Source organism: Zophobas morio, unplaced genomic scaffold, assembly GCF_036711695.1.
Source record: "Zophobas morio isolate AGI-343-1 ecotype UQ-CSIRO unplaced genomic scaffold, CSIRO_AGI_Zmor_V1 ptg000011l, whole genome shotgun sequence".
NCBI classification, from domain to species: Eukaryota; Metazoa; Arthropoda; class Insecta; order Coleoptera; family Tenebrionidae; genus Zophobas; species Zophobas morio.
This window is the reverse complement of record NW_026972116.1, coordinates 7794511-7809770: the sequence shown is the minus strand read 5'-3', so window position 1 is coordinate 7809770 and position 15260 is coordinate 7794511. Positions and strand designations below refer to the sequence as shown.

The following is a 15260-nucleotide window of genomic DNA, read 5'->3' as shown; positions in this document are numbered from 1 at the left end:
CAATACTTTCTCCATCAAACCATACCTTCAGCTCGATGGAGATCATCATTATCAAATGATTGACAAATTACGCGCCAACTCAACGGCTATGGAAGAGTCTAATAACAAATCCACAAATTGCGCACCGTCTGCTTTGGTACAAATGTCTAAAAATATAGTTACTACTTCACCAAGCACACAAACCCCTGTAAATTACTACAACTGTACCATAATTAATTACAATTCTTAGTTTCATAATTAAATATTTGGTTAGTAACCTCTTGTTTTTTTTTGCAATTAACTGGTACTTGCTTATCTTATAGTTGGCACATCTGGCTAGTGATAATTATCGGTAGTGGTAATTGCACAGTGTGCAATTATCACGTAATTGTATGCTGATTGGTTGAATTTACAAATATTGACGCGTTTGATTGGTCAGTTGACATCATGTGACATGTGAGTGCAATAATCAAATAAATTAACTGACCATCATCTACTTTTTTGATATTTTTTTAAGTTTCTCTGAAACCAGCCATCTTTAATAATAATAACAACTTTGGTTTTTGTTACTGCAATCTGATTACTACGGTTACTAAATCTTATTAGATATGTATTATTGTTTTCCAGGATAATAATTATGTCAAAGAATAACAACAATTTTTCCATTCTTTGTACTTTATCTATGCTTTGTACTAATGGCTGTACACAACATAAAAGAGTGAAAGAGTGATAAGTACCTATTTCTACATTTTGTACCGTTCCCCCTTCTATACAGTTCACTAAGTTTTTCTATGTTGTAAAACAAGTATGCGTAAATCAGGTAAAAAATTACTAATGGGCAACCAAATTTTAAAAACATCAACTACATTATTCATAATTTTTTTAATGTCCTTTATTTAAAAACAGTATTGTTTCTTTAACTTAACAACACTGAAAGTGGGTATGCATGTATTGATACGTGACATCTTTAATCAGCAAATGCATTATGTCATCGAGATCGGCAACAAATGCTCCAGGTTACTCTAAAAGATAACCTTAATTGCTAACATCAAATGATTGCTTATCTGAATCTTTAAATATATACGTCATTCGCCCAATCAAACACAAAATAAATACGTTTATAGATTACGTTGAACACGCTGTCCATGGACAAAAAGCTAAGTTAAACAGTCGAGTTGTATCCTCGGCTTAAAAACTTCTTTGCAATAATTTTTTTTTTTACTTAATGTTGTCTAATTCCTTAATCATAAAAGACTAAATACACGGATGTAAAAAAAACGCGATGTAATGGAATAAATATTAAAGTTAAATTTTTCGTTTGTTTTTTGATATTTTATAAAACAATGCTGATAATATGTTATGTAACCGCAGTTAGTCTTTCAAAAACAAATGCTAACTATATCTCATTTTTTTTCTGTTTAAAATTATAAGCAAAAGTAGTATAAGGAACTACAATTGAGAAAACGAATTTTTAAGAATTCCAGTTGCCGGTTTTCGTCTAGTTTAACCGGTTATTGCTCAGCGTAATTGGATGGCGGTAGACTCTTCTATTTAAAGACGAACAAAAATATCGCCCGAAAAATCTAATTAACTTTTCTTTGCTGATTCAATTTACAATCGACGATAATATTGGTTTTTGACCTTAATAACACATAATTGAGTTTTCGAAAAATTCCGCGGGATGCCGATTGAAGTATGTTGCCACTAGAAACAACGTTTTTTACGTAATTATATTAAATACACTCCAAAAGTTTTATGCAAAAGTATGTATGTATGTACATACTGCTACTAGGTTGCTAGCATGTTGTAGAAATCAAATTCATTCTTAAATAGCTACTAACGGAGTTACTAGCTTGCTATTTTTGTGAAGTTAAAATTCGTAGTTTTATAAAAACCACGCAATTACCACATCATGTATTATTGTAATAAATACTCCAGTTGTATCTTAGTACTATCGTCGGAAAAAAATCAACACAACAAAACAATAGCCTCTAAATCATTCAATGTTTAAGGCTGGCGACCGGTCAGTTTGAAAGGAAATGCGATGTAAAGTTGGCTCTAACTTCATTCGGCGATCCTGTCCTGTTCTGTTCATATGATACTCTCAACATAGAATAACACAGCAATAGACAATAATCTAAACACATTCTCCCTACGTTGTCTATAGGTATAACAAGTAAAATAAGAACAACTTTTCCCACAAGATCCGACTTTTAAAGTCACTAAAAGATCAGTGATTTTTGTTGTTTTGTTGACATTAAAAGTTCATCTTCTTTACCTATATACTTTATAGGTTCATATGACTTGCTTATTCGATATTTATGTCAAAGAGATAATAAATAGGTCGGCCGCGGACACAAGGTTCGCAGGAGGGAAATATCGAATTGAACAAATATATCAACTTTGGTTAATTTTTTTCATTTGCAGGATAGGATATTCCTCAAATGTTTCTACACACGTTACCTCACAACACAATTCAAGAAATTAAATCTGTTCTCAATAGTCAAATTTTGTAGCTCAGTAAATATAATCGTCGTCACTTTGTTGTGTGTTTTCTTTAAGTATATTCAATCGTAACTATCATACGTAAATATTAGCAGGCAATATTTAGATAAGTTTGTAAATGGTTTAAGATATTAAGATCTACGCTGTGAAGATATACGTTTTTTAGCGTGTTTATTTATAATTATTTTTATGTGAACAGGTATAATCAATAACCTACTTACTTCCTTAGCGAAAGCCAAGGTAAGTAAAATAATAGCGTCATTTTGACGAATTAAATCTAGTAACCTACTTCAAATTTATTGATTTCTGCACCAAAATACTGACGACGTCATTTTAAATTATGTAATTATAGAATTATTATATAAATATGTAATAAAAAGTACGTCCTGAAATGTTGCTTGCGTTGTAGTAACATAATTTTGTACTTTTCTTTTAAAATTAAAAACGATTTGGTTTGAAACAATTTATCTAGTTACCCCTGAATTCGGATAATTTAGTAACACAATGTATTTTGTGTAATTACCAGTTTTATCCCCACTAAAAATCTAAGACCCGGTTTATATGTGTAGAAAGCGAAATTAAAGTTAATTCGAGATTAACTTTTAACTCAGGTCCGTTCCTAGACAACGTGCATATTTTAACCAGTCGCGGGCTCATATTCCACATTTTTATTCTCTGTTAAATTAATCGAAGAAAAAGTTTAGGACTATGATGCTTTATAAAATTTAAATAGCATTTACCATGTTAAATTTTCGGGTGGGGTCATGAAATTGTTGGTGAAGATAATCAAACAAATTTAGGTAAGCGCTTTACGATCTATACGATAGTTATAAAATACCTAAAAATTTGACAACAATCGGTCTAATAAATATCAACAAAGCTGACAGACAGACTGACGGAAACGGGAGGCCTATATGTCACACTCGATGGAACGTTTTTGTGCATTTCAATTTCAATCTTCACAACATTTTGAAAGATTACCTATTTTTACAGTGGATGAACATTTTTGTTAGCACCTTACCATTTTCGTTATAAAAGTGTATATTTAAAATATACATAAACATATTTATTTAATGATTAAAAATTTCCAATACGATGTGAAATTCTTTCTGTAACTCACAAGATGAGCCGCACTTTCCTCTAGGGCGTTGTCGGTTATCATTTTAAACATTTAATAATAATTAATATATAAATAAAAATTAATAAATTAATTTAAAATTCTAATTTCATCAAAAGATATAAGCGACGCTGGAAACTGCACAGTTACATAACAAAGTACTACTTATATCCACATCGTACTTTTCGTATGATAGCAATCTATTGATTACATCTGTGGCTCTTCGAGCCAATATAAGTTAAATTGTGATTAAAACTGATTTATCAGTTTCATGTGCGTAAATGATAATTGAAGATACTCCATCATAATCATTAGTTTTTTATTTTGTTGAATAAACCAAACTGGGAATATTTGCCGTCGTCTGCTACTTCCCCTTTGATACTTACAATAAGCACACACCAACATTATCAAATATATAAATACGTAGATAATAAGAGTACATTAAACAGTGTTAATGTGCAAATTTTCCTAATTTGCAGCACATAATTAATACCTACATCCCAACAGCAAAAACCTTTAATTCGTAGTATACTTTATCACCCATAATTTCTATTTTTAGATTGTATGACAACACATTTCCATGACTAGAGGACGTTAGACTGCGAATACTCACCTCACCTGCCTGAGAAGTTTACGACTTGCTACGAAATAGTAGACTATTCGATTTAAGCATGATATTAGATTGTTATCCAACACTAGTTTCGAAAGATACAAATACAAATTAATAGCAACACACTTTTTATGTATCTACCTACCTAACGTATTGTGTAGTATACACTAGTAAGTGCTACTCTCTCGTTAATATTAATCTGCATTTTTATAAAACCGCCTTTTCTCATTACAGTTTATGCTCCCACGTATTTATACTACCTCTTATCTAGTTACTATATAACAATTTTTCTGTCAAAATTTGACCCAGTTAGAGATTCGATAGTATTTTAGAGAAAAGGTTTAACTGAATTAAGATAGTCATGAATGAAGTAACAAAAAAATGTTACAGTTAGAAAGAACACCAAGTAAATGCCACATTCCCACAAATAAATCACAGACCTATTTTGCCGCAGTGCCTGTATTTTCCTTCTGGCAACAGCCCAATTTAATTGATCTATTTATGTACTTATCCTTAATGAAATTAGTTTTTACATAAGTGTAAAAATTTCCAATCATCATATTCCGTTTATTTTGATTCGTTGCCTGTTTGGTTGTCTCACATAAATGTATTTTGGTCCGCAAATTCGATCGATTCACCACTGGTATATTATCACACCTTCTTTTACAAGTATTGATTAGAGAAAAAGTAACTCTAGGCTGTTCTAACCAGATAAAAATGGGTATAGACTATACTACCAGACCTTCCTATGACTAAAAACAACTAATTCTGGTTCTTCCGACTTGTATGCTAATATTCTCGTTGTGCAATAATTATACATAATAATATTGTATTTATCAGAGAAGTCAAGGCTCTGTGATAAATTAAATATAGCCAGATTCGTGATATAAGGTTGTTGTGAAGTTCATAACTCAGTCCGGTCTGATCTTAATGTAACGATTTAAAAGTAAGCACCAATGGTATTAGATTGGCTATTTTCCAAATTTAATTTATTATCCACATTGTGGAGAGTTGTGGAGCATTTAAATTCTGAAAATGTTAGCAAATATAGGACTTCCTCTTAGTTTGTTAAAGTCTGTCAGATTGCAAAATTATGCAGTAGGAGCATGGTACAATTTGGCAATTGGATGTTTCGTGTGATGACCAAAATTAAATAAAGGTTCATATCCTGTACTACTCGTTTTCAGCATTGCCACAAATTGTTCACCACATCGCGATTTTATCACAATTTCCTTGCAACGTCAGAGGCGGAATTTTATAGAAGTTGTATTATTTACTGCACATCACTTCCCCGTCTATGGTAAATATTGTAGATATTACATATCACGTGACTGCTTTTACAAAAACAATTCTTGTTTGCAATGAGCGATTATATTCAATGTGAATATCGACAAACTCAAACAACTGCATAGCTTTGCAATAAACAAAAACAGATTGCATCAAACAAGTTTGGAAAAATACCTTAAGAAGTACACTTAAAATATCTTTGGGTCGAGTGTGAGCGCGTTTTAACCAGTTATTCCTGCCCCTGCGTTTGAATAAAAATAGTAACTGACACAGTTAACTTTACACGTTTGCACGCATACTGGAAGAAAATGTTGGGTACATAATTATACACTCGACAAAAGCGATTTAGTACGTAGTTTTTAAAAATCACTTACATAATTCTACAACAAAGCTTTTGATTACTCATTGTCACAACACAAAAATATATATGTATTTCCAAATACATAAGTATTATGTTTGAAACCGCTACAATCCGGGAAAATACGAAACAAAAATTTACAGCTACCCTTTGTTGTGTCTGTCACATTTTAATCGTGTTTCAAAACTCATTGACTCGTCTTGCTGTTGATTATATTCTTTTGGGAAATATAAAAATAAATAAATAAAAGTGCAACATGAGACCAATAAAAAAGTAACATTTCCAGTTGTTATGGTATTAAATTTTTGGGTGTTTTTTCACGATTACCAGCTACATTTAGAACCAGCGGCTACGGCAAGTATATGACTGGATGCTAAAATTAAACGAATTGGGTTTTATCACTCCAGTCAACGATATTTTAGCCTTATTATTTTGTTGGTGTAAATTTCATGATGTAAATAAAAAATGAATATAGAAAGTCTACTAATTACTTGATTTCAAAAATTTCCGCCAGAAGACTTTCTGAAAAGTCAAATGACGCTATTTTCGAATAGTTTAAATCTTTATTTGGGAAAAAATGTGAAAGTTGTCACATATTATTAAACAAAATTTCAAACTACCCACAACAGTAAAAGCTGCCATTAATTATTCAGTACCTCAACTTCATGTCATCCAATTAAAACTTTCATTGAATACTAGTAATAGTTTAGCAAACATTATGCATAACAAATCATTTTATCTTAATTTCGTAAACGAACGGAACATATAAAAACCCGATACAAGAAAAAAATGCTTACTATGTATGAAAACAATTTTATCTCTTTTTACTTCTGAAGTTTTTGCTTTGGAAGTAAAAATGTACAAATCAAATTACTAACACGAAATTCATATTTTCGCAAAAGACGTATTTAAATACGAATATCTGTATTTCTTTTACATAAATTTCAAGTAATGAATTCCATTTCAGTAAACGTACATACAATTTTAAGTTTTAAAAGGGCGATTTCTAAGTTTCGTTCCACTTCGATTCGCTGTCGAATCAAATCTTTTAAATGTCAACAATGTCGCAACATATTTATGTGCATGGAAACTAAAAATGAAGAAAAACCAACTGTATTTCAAATGTGGTTCTCCTTATAGATGTTCCTGCGACCCAGTGTCACGAAATCCACTACGTCGGCGAAATGACTTATTCATAACTCAATTTTGCTTTGGCTAATTTCGTAATTTAGTTTCTACATTTGATTAACTACGTATAATGCGTTCGTCAGTACAGTATGAACAATGTACTTGTCCATTAACGAAATTTCACGACCTAAAATTTAAATATCTCGAGCCCCTGATTTGTAAAATTATAAATAACAAACCCTCGATGAAGCTGGGCGTAGCCTACGCCTGAACACGACCACGCTGTACTTTAACGAGAGATCTGTATGTGTATGATATGGTTATTTTACAAAAAATGTTGTTCTTTTTGTATAAAAACTTGTTTTGACAGCGTTCATAAGATTAGCTACTTGAAAAAATGATGAGAGCAGAGAGAAACCATCAACGAGTGAATGTATAAAGAACAACTTTTTCTTGAATATTACTCTAAAATTTATGCGTATAATTTTAAACATCTGAAATGAATCATATAGCATTAAGTCATATAAGAAAAAGTGTATTTTTCTAATAATAATTAATAATATCTTAAAAAATTATTTTTAGTGAAGACACTCTTTAATTTAATTTATTCATATTTTACACAAAATTTAAATAACCTTTAAAGTTGGAGGTAAAGTATATTTCGTTGCCTAACTTTCAAGTTATTAGTGGATTCAGTATAAACGTGCTCCAAAAAGTGACGTCATAGACGCACGATGACGTTCTCCCAGTAATCGTCCTATACGACTGGATCTTGTGTAAATTGACTGAAATAGTTCCACCATCCTTTTATCCATCTTGATTAAAAGACAAGTAAATAGCGGTATCAGTAAACCTTAATTTTTATATTAATTTATTATATTAAATAAATATTATATTTATGTTATTTATTAGAATGCTGTATGTTTGGGTATATGTATTATTGCTACATATTTTATCTAAATGACGAGAAATTTTGTTGCATTTGCCGCACATAAACATATAAATCAATTTAGTATGATTGTGAACTTGATGGGTAAGATTCTTTCATCAATATAAATTCGAAGCGAGATTGAAAGCAATTGCTCGTTTAAAAAATATTTTTTAAACTCATACTTGTGCTTTTTTATGCGAAAGGGCTGTTTTCAATCGCCATATTAAGTAACAAAATTGTCAACTATTTCAAAAGAAAACTAGAAGAAAACAAAACCAAAATTACTTTTTTCACTTTTAGCTAAATTGGTAATCAATGCCAAGTCATGTACCAAACGAAGTCGTTTATAAAGTTATAAATTGTCAATTTTTAAACGTTTCGTTAACCTACTAACCTACAAATCTCTGGGCAATTAAACTTACCTTAACAAGCTCCTTCAACCTCTCCCTGTTGTAGACGTTCCCGATCTCTTCCCCTAGTATACAATCCAAAATTTTCGATACTGGATACGCCAACGGGAAAGTCATTATCATCACACATTTAGTGATGTAAATAGTCTTTGCACCAACCGCTAATCCATGTCTCGAACAAATCGCTTGGGGTGTGATCTCACCGAATAAAACAATAGCGATTGTCGAAAAAACAACAGCCACCAAGCCCGAAGTGAGCCCGTCTAATAAAATCGTGAATATAGAATTGACGAACACGTTCCCTAACAAGATACTGCACAGCAGGTAATTGCCGTGATTTCGCACTGGCTGTATGGCTCTTGCGTATTTCTGTTCGTTCGGAGTGCCCGTGTTGCACAAAATTTTCAATTCGGTCCTATCTAGAGACATCAGACCCAGATTCAAGCCGGAGAATAACGCCGAGAAAAACAGACATGAACACACTATTAAAATGGTCACTGTCAAAGGCAGTAAAGTTTCGTAAGTCCGGATTTGGAGCCAAATGTCGTCGCCTTGGTGGACAAAAACGGTGGAGTTGGATTCTTTGGCGCACATGTATAGAACTTCGGAGGTGCCCATTGGTGGTAAATTTATCTTCACTCTTGCGGTTTCCGGGGAAAAACTACCATTAATTACCTGATTAAGAAAAATTAATTCACATGTTGAAGTAATAAACGCGGAAAGCGTGGGCAACGGTAAACTGCAACGTTTGTTAATTCTAACATAAGCATATGAATTGCAGCGCTTGATGTAAATTTTACAACGGCAAAATTCCTAATATTCGTTCTGAGTGTTTTTAGTTAAATAAGGAAGTGCACTAAATGATCTTGTTTTTTTTAAGCTTAATTATGCCTGAACAGGAATAATGGCATTCAATTCTTTTAACTTTATGTCTAAAAACAAAAGCTTTTGAGTACCACATTTTTTTGACTTTTATTGTGATCGAGTCCGTCGACCGACTCACTACTTTTAGGTTTTCTCCACTTTTCATGACCCCCAGAGTACGAAGAAATAGGTCTCCCGTTTCCGTCTGTCTGCCATCCCGGATTTTTATTAGACAGATAATCTCCGAAAGTACTGGGCCGAATTTCGTATTTATATTAGGAATATCATGCAGATGGTGAAACGCTAACCAAAATTTGTCTAGTTATCCCCACCAATAATGTGATGACGTCACTTGAAAATTAAAGGGTTTTAAATTGCAGGGCTTCCACACAGATTTTGTGTTAAAAAAAGTGAAAAAAGTGAGTTCGGCTGGGAAAATAGTAAAAAAAAGTGAGTATTCGAATTCAGCTAAAAATTTTACTCCTATTACCTATACATATAAAACAAACAAAACGTAAGTCATCTCACAAATACCACAAAAATAAAAAATATGAAGTTTTGATTATTTTATTATCAAAAAAAAAAAAACAAATTTACGCTCGAATTTCTTCCAAGAAGACGTTTTGATTTTTTTGTTAAAAAGGTTGGAAACAATTGTACTCTTTCTTTTTTCTGAAATTGAGATTTTTTTCACTTTCGCGTTCGTCCGCTCTAGGGACAAGGCTCCGTCAATAAGGGCCTGCACAATTCGTGTTTCCATGGTGTTATTTGCCAAGGCAGCTTCTAGTCTAATATTACCCTCCTTGTTCTTTTTTTATTTTTTCCTTTTAAGTTTTAATTTTTTGTTCCTGTACCATCGTTTCATCTATTTCTTGCAAAGTCTTTTTCGATTCTTTTGCAAGCGCCTGTTGTTCAGCAGCTAATTTTTTTCAGCTTTTTCTTTTCTTTTTGCTGGATCCCCGCTCCTTTTTTTTCAGTTTTTCCGCGTCCAAATAATCTTGATAATGCCTTCTAGCTTGACCTGCTAGAAGGAGGAGTTCGTTTGCTATAGAAACAGTCTCTGGTCTATTGTCGAAATACTTTAAAACATCTGCGATAGTTAGCCTCGCATTTAAAGTTCTCACCGACATATTGGTTTTTGCTTCAGTTAGTATTAATTTAGAACGCTAAATCCCCTTTCCACGGAAGCATTCCCATGACTTAAGCAACATGCTGCTAGAAAAATGCTTTTTACATTTTTTTATTTTTCGACGTTCTTCTCCACCCTTTCAAAAAATGTTACACAGTAATTGTCAATTCTATAGGTCTTTTCTAATGTTGGTAAGGTTTCAAATTTTAATAACCTGTACTCTTCTACAGCGTTACCTGGGATGCTATTATTTAATGTCTCACACAGTTTAGAAAAATATTCCAAAGCGTATTTTTTTTTATTACTTGGGGATTTAAAATACTTCAGGTTTTTATTCGTTAAAAGACAAAAAAAAATTAAATTTGTAAATCGAAAACCAAAAAGATTTTACAGAGAAAAAGTGAAAAAAGTGAGCGAATTGAAAAAATAGTAAAAAAAGTGAGCATTCTTGGAAAAAGTGAGAAATAGTGAAAAAAGTGAGTCTGTGGAAGCCCTGAAATTGTATGAAATAACATAGTCCTACAATTGTAGTTTATGACTCCGTATTGAGTTCTTATCCAACAAGTCACAATTTTTGGGGAAAAAAACAAAATTATAAAACAACATTTTGTAATTTAATTTTGAATCTGCAAAACCGAATGCTTTGAAATCTTGCAGATGTTTTAAAGTTATGAAGAACATAATAAATTTTTAGTTAAAATATATTTGCTCCAAAAAATTGATGACGTAAGCTCAAAATTTTGCTGAATAAATCCCATCTTAAATGTGCAAAGTATGATGAGTTTTTACTTGTGATTTATCATTGTATTAATATTTTTTAGTTTTGCGTAAACAGGTGGGTCAAAAAATTCAATGAATGAGTCAATTTATTTTATTGATTAAATAAGGAATGGCTCACTCCATTTTCTCAGAAAATTTTGGGAATTCAGTACTGTTGTTTTTAGTATTACACTGCACCAATCCAAGTTGATATACGTGTCCTTGTTTTTTCTTGCGTTGGTAATACGCAGTGACTACTTTTCTTTTGTGCTGTGACTAGTATTACCGATGTTGATGACGTCGTCGCAAATTTCTTATTGGTCAAATTAAGAACGAATCACCCCATTTTCTCGAAAATGTGAAAAATACGCACGTCTTTATATAATAATGATAAAATAAGAATTATAATATTCAGAACATTTTGCTCGATTGTGGTTTAATTAATAATTTTAGTCCTGTGTTTGACAAGACTAACTCATTCAAATCAAACTAATTTCTACGTGACATTCTTTCGAGGTATAAACATGATGAGCGTCAGATTGCTATTACCTAGTGTTGAAGGTCAAGGTTCTTAGAGATGGATCATTGTAAGTTCAACACGGTGAGTCATCAGAATCCGACAACGGACTGTCAGTCAGTAGCGTAACATGCACACTTCAGAAGGGGGTGGTTTTTAAAAAGTTAAAAAAATAAATATTTTTTTAAATCGCAAACAATAACACGCGGAAACATAAACTTAAGTGAATTGGTCAACATTAATCTAAACAGGTACCGGTACCCATCGTAGATAGAAAAGTTCGCTATGACAGAGAAACGATGATGAAAAACCTACTTTTTTCTCTTCGTAATTCTCGATCCAATTTCCTTTTTATTCGTTTTAAAGTACTATTCATATACGTTGAGACAAATCAACTCCCAATACCACCAAAGCATATACGGGGACAGCAATTCAAATCGTAGCAATTTTTTAACAAAATTACTACATTACCAAAAAAAAAGGAAAAAAGGGAAGAGTAAAAAATGAAGCTGTCATCATTTCCAATAAAACTTAAAAGATACTACCAATTTTATGATGTCCCTCAATAGACTTTCGTTTGAAGATTTTGCTATTGCTTCGCTGAGGAAAAACATTAAAAACAAACCTATAGTCCAACGTTAAAAAATAATAATCAACAATCAATTGTGGGTAGGCAGCGATTTTTTTACGGTTTAGTAGAAAGGTCAACCGTGAGTGTAAAACTGAGTTTTTGCGTTCATCATAACTTTGTGTTCGATAAAAAAATGTAAGAAGCATTTTTGTAAATAATACAATTATCTACAACTTTTAGCAATAACTAGTATTTATAATAAAAAAAGTATGATCAGAAAAATGAAAAAATTTTGGATGTGATAACTGTGCATTTTAAATTTTCAAAAAAAAAATGGTCTAAGGTTATTTAGACAGAACTTTCCTTGTCCCTGAAGTACAATCGAACAAATGCAGCGTCGAAACATTATAAAATTTAAATTTCCGATTTTTTCTTTCATAATAACCCCTATAAATCTAAATAATGTTGTGTGTGGACTGTAAGTGCAGGTAAAAAAGCATGTTATGTGTATGTTTCAAGTGAGTTTTCCATGTTAAGACGTCATCAACATTTTAGCCAAGATATTTATATCAATTTGAATATGTGCAGTGCAATCCTAATAACAGTACTATACTCACAAATTTTCGAAAAAATTGATCAATAAAAAAAAAAGTTGCAACCCGGCACTGATCTCCGGACCTCTCACCTGCGAAGCGAGCGCTCTACCGCTGAACCACAGCTGTTCTTATGGAGGTTCGTAGTATGTGCCTAAATAAAACAGTTTAAACAATAAAAAATAATAATAGAGAAAATCAAGGTAGATGCATAAACCGCAAGTACAGGAGTATATTATTTTATAAAATTTTATGGTCTTTATTAAAAAATATTCTGCCTGAACGTCTTCAAATTGTTGGTGAGGATAATCAGATAAATTTTGGTTAGTGTTTTACCATCTACACGATATTCGTAAAGTACATATGAAATCCAGCAGTATCGGAGATGATCTGTCCAATAAAAAATAGATGCAAACGACAGACAGATGGAAACGGGAGACTACTTTTTTGTACTCCAGAGGTCAAGAAACGTCGAGAAAACATGAAAGTAGCTAGTCGCCCGATGGACCCTTTACAAAACTTCCTTCGTTTACGCTCGAGAAATAAAAATTGATCTTTAACTATTTTTTTGTATGTGTGTATTTACTTTATTTTATGATTTGTCAACGTTTTTCTTTATTAAGTGTGTGCTTTGGAGAACTGTACTTGGAGAATGTGTTGCCTATGAAAACTGTGTGGTGGGAATGGTTAACACTTCTATAATAAAATTTTGAAATAAAACAACTCTAAAATTTATAAAAAGTGAAACTCTAAAGAAAATGTTGAAAATATGTTAATCTTATGAAAGAAAATACTATTAAAACTGTTGCTTCCTTTCTACAAAATCCAGATCTTCTACGTTTGGTAACTTAAAATTCTTTAAAAAAAAGTAGGAATTCCAAAATATTAAACTTAACTTTGTGAAGTTTTAAGCCTCTCCTCAATAAATTTTCGAAGTTAAAATTCTCAATGCAAGATTAAAACACAGTGAAAGAAAATCTGGAATTTCAAAGTTTATAAAACGTCTGAAAAACGTGGAACTAATATCAAGATTGCAATTTCTTTCGCCACAAAAAAAAAACCGGTGTCTTGTTTTTGATGTGTGTATTTTGTTCGCTCTTACGCCTATGAACTGGCTTACTTCTTGTCCTATTTCCATTTCCCATAAATCTTCCGTTGTCCTTGTTACATAACTCAATTTAATCAATTTACGGATTTACTTTTTTCTTAATATAAACATCGTTTCACCCTCAAAACTGATTTACAATATCTTAAAGCTATTAATAAGAGTTGTAGATAATTATATTATCTACAAAATATTCCTAACAATTTTTTTTCTCAGCACACAGTTCCTGATATAAATAAAAAATTATTGCAGTCTTATTTGGACAAATGACAACTACCCCCATCAGACCGGAATGCCCAGTTCTACACACACAATCCCTCTACCAAACCCCAAAAAATTATTTGTTGTTGTATTTCAACCCTTCACATATTACAGCCTTAAAATTGAATATATAAAAGACCTATTCGTTATCATTCTTGTCGCTGCAATTTACATATCCTAGAAGCATTTCTCCATGGCTGCAATTTACAACTACCGACAACGACTTACCGTGAATTCAAGACCGTTCTTCGGAAACTGACACGTCCTTTCCGAATTACTTTTCCTATCTGTGAAGGTAACCACCATGCTATCCACGAAATTTTTTCCGAAGATACGAATTATGTGGTCAACTCCTGCCAAAACTTCAGGCACTCCGTTTTCATCGAATTCCGCATCTTTTTCGTGGACTTCGAGACGTAGACCCATCACCTGTATAATATCATCTCCATTTTCTTGACGACGATTTCGTTCAACCCTAAAATGATAAAACTGGAGAAATATACTAATGCTAAAAGGCACATACACAATTTGTCACAACATAATAACAACCCCTTGAAGAAAAATTCTTCCACCATGTCCCTTGTCCCTTTGAAAAGCCTCTTTTTTAATGTTTGCGTCTAGTCCATATCAGTGATTACAAATATTGACGTCTAACAAAACTTCTGAATTTACTTAGGTGCAATTAAGTCCGTGGATCAATGTCTGGTGTAGCTTTCGTGTAAAGGGCAACGATAGCACCCGGAATATTTAAGTTCACGTCTTTTACATGAACAATTTGTCACACGCTACTCGACGCTACAGTGATGCAATGCATAGAATAATTGTTTTAGTGGTCATTGTTCACTGTATTGAAAACAATGTCAACAAACTCTAACTCTATCATATAGGGTGATTTTACAAAGCGATGAATAATAATTTATAGGATCGTCTCTTTATCAAACAGACTAAAAAACAAGCAACCAATCAAACGTTGCGATGGATATAATCAATGAATTTCAAACGAAGGGCTTTTAACAGATATTAATCTAATAAACTGAAAATCACTCGGTTGAATAGACGACGGAACCAACCCAAAGGTTGGAAAAGTTGACTAACAGATTTTAAGTTCGGAAAAATTTTACGAACGAATTCGTTTT

The 15260-nt window shown here is 32.1% G+C and overlaps 1 protein-coding gene across 1 annotated transcript in view; it reads right to left on the bottom strand.

Annotated features, from left to right (window-relative positions):
- LOC135126798 (unextended protein-like) overlaps positions 1-15260 on the bottom strand; it is a 28201-nt gene that overhangs the window by 9153 nt on the left and 3788 nt on the right. Inside the window, exons 2-3 of the mRNA XM_064052949.1 lie at positions 14353-14599; positions 8338-9000 (exon numbers count right to left, since the gene is read on the bottom strand). Coding sequence (XP_063909019.1) covers positions 8338-9000; positions 14353-14599 — 910 coding nt within the window. The remainder of the gene's footprint in view (positions 1-8337; positions 9001-14352; positions 14600-15260) is intronic.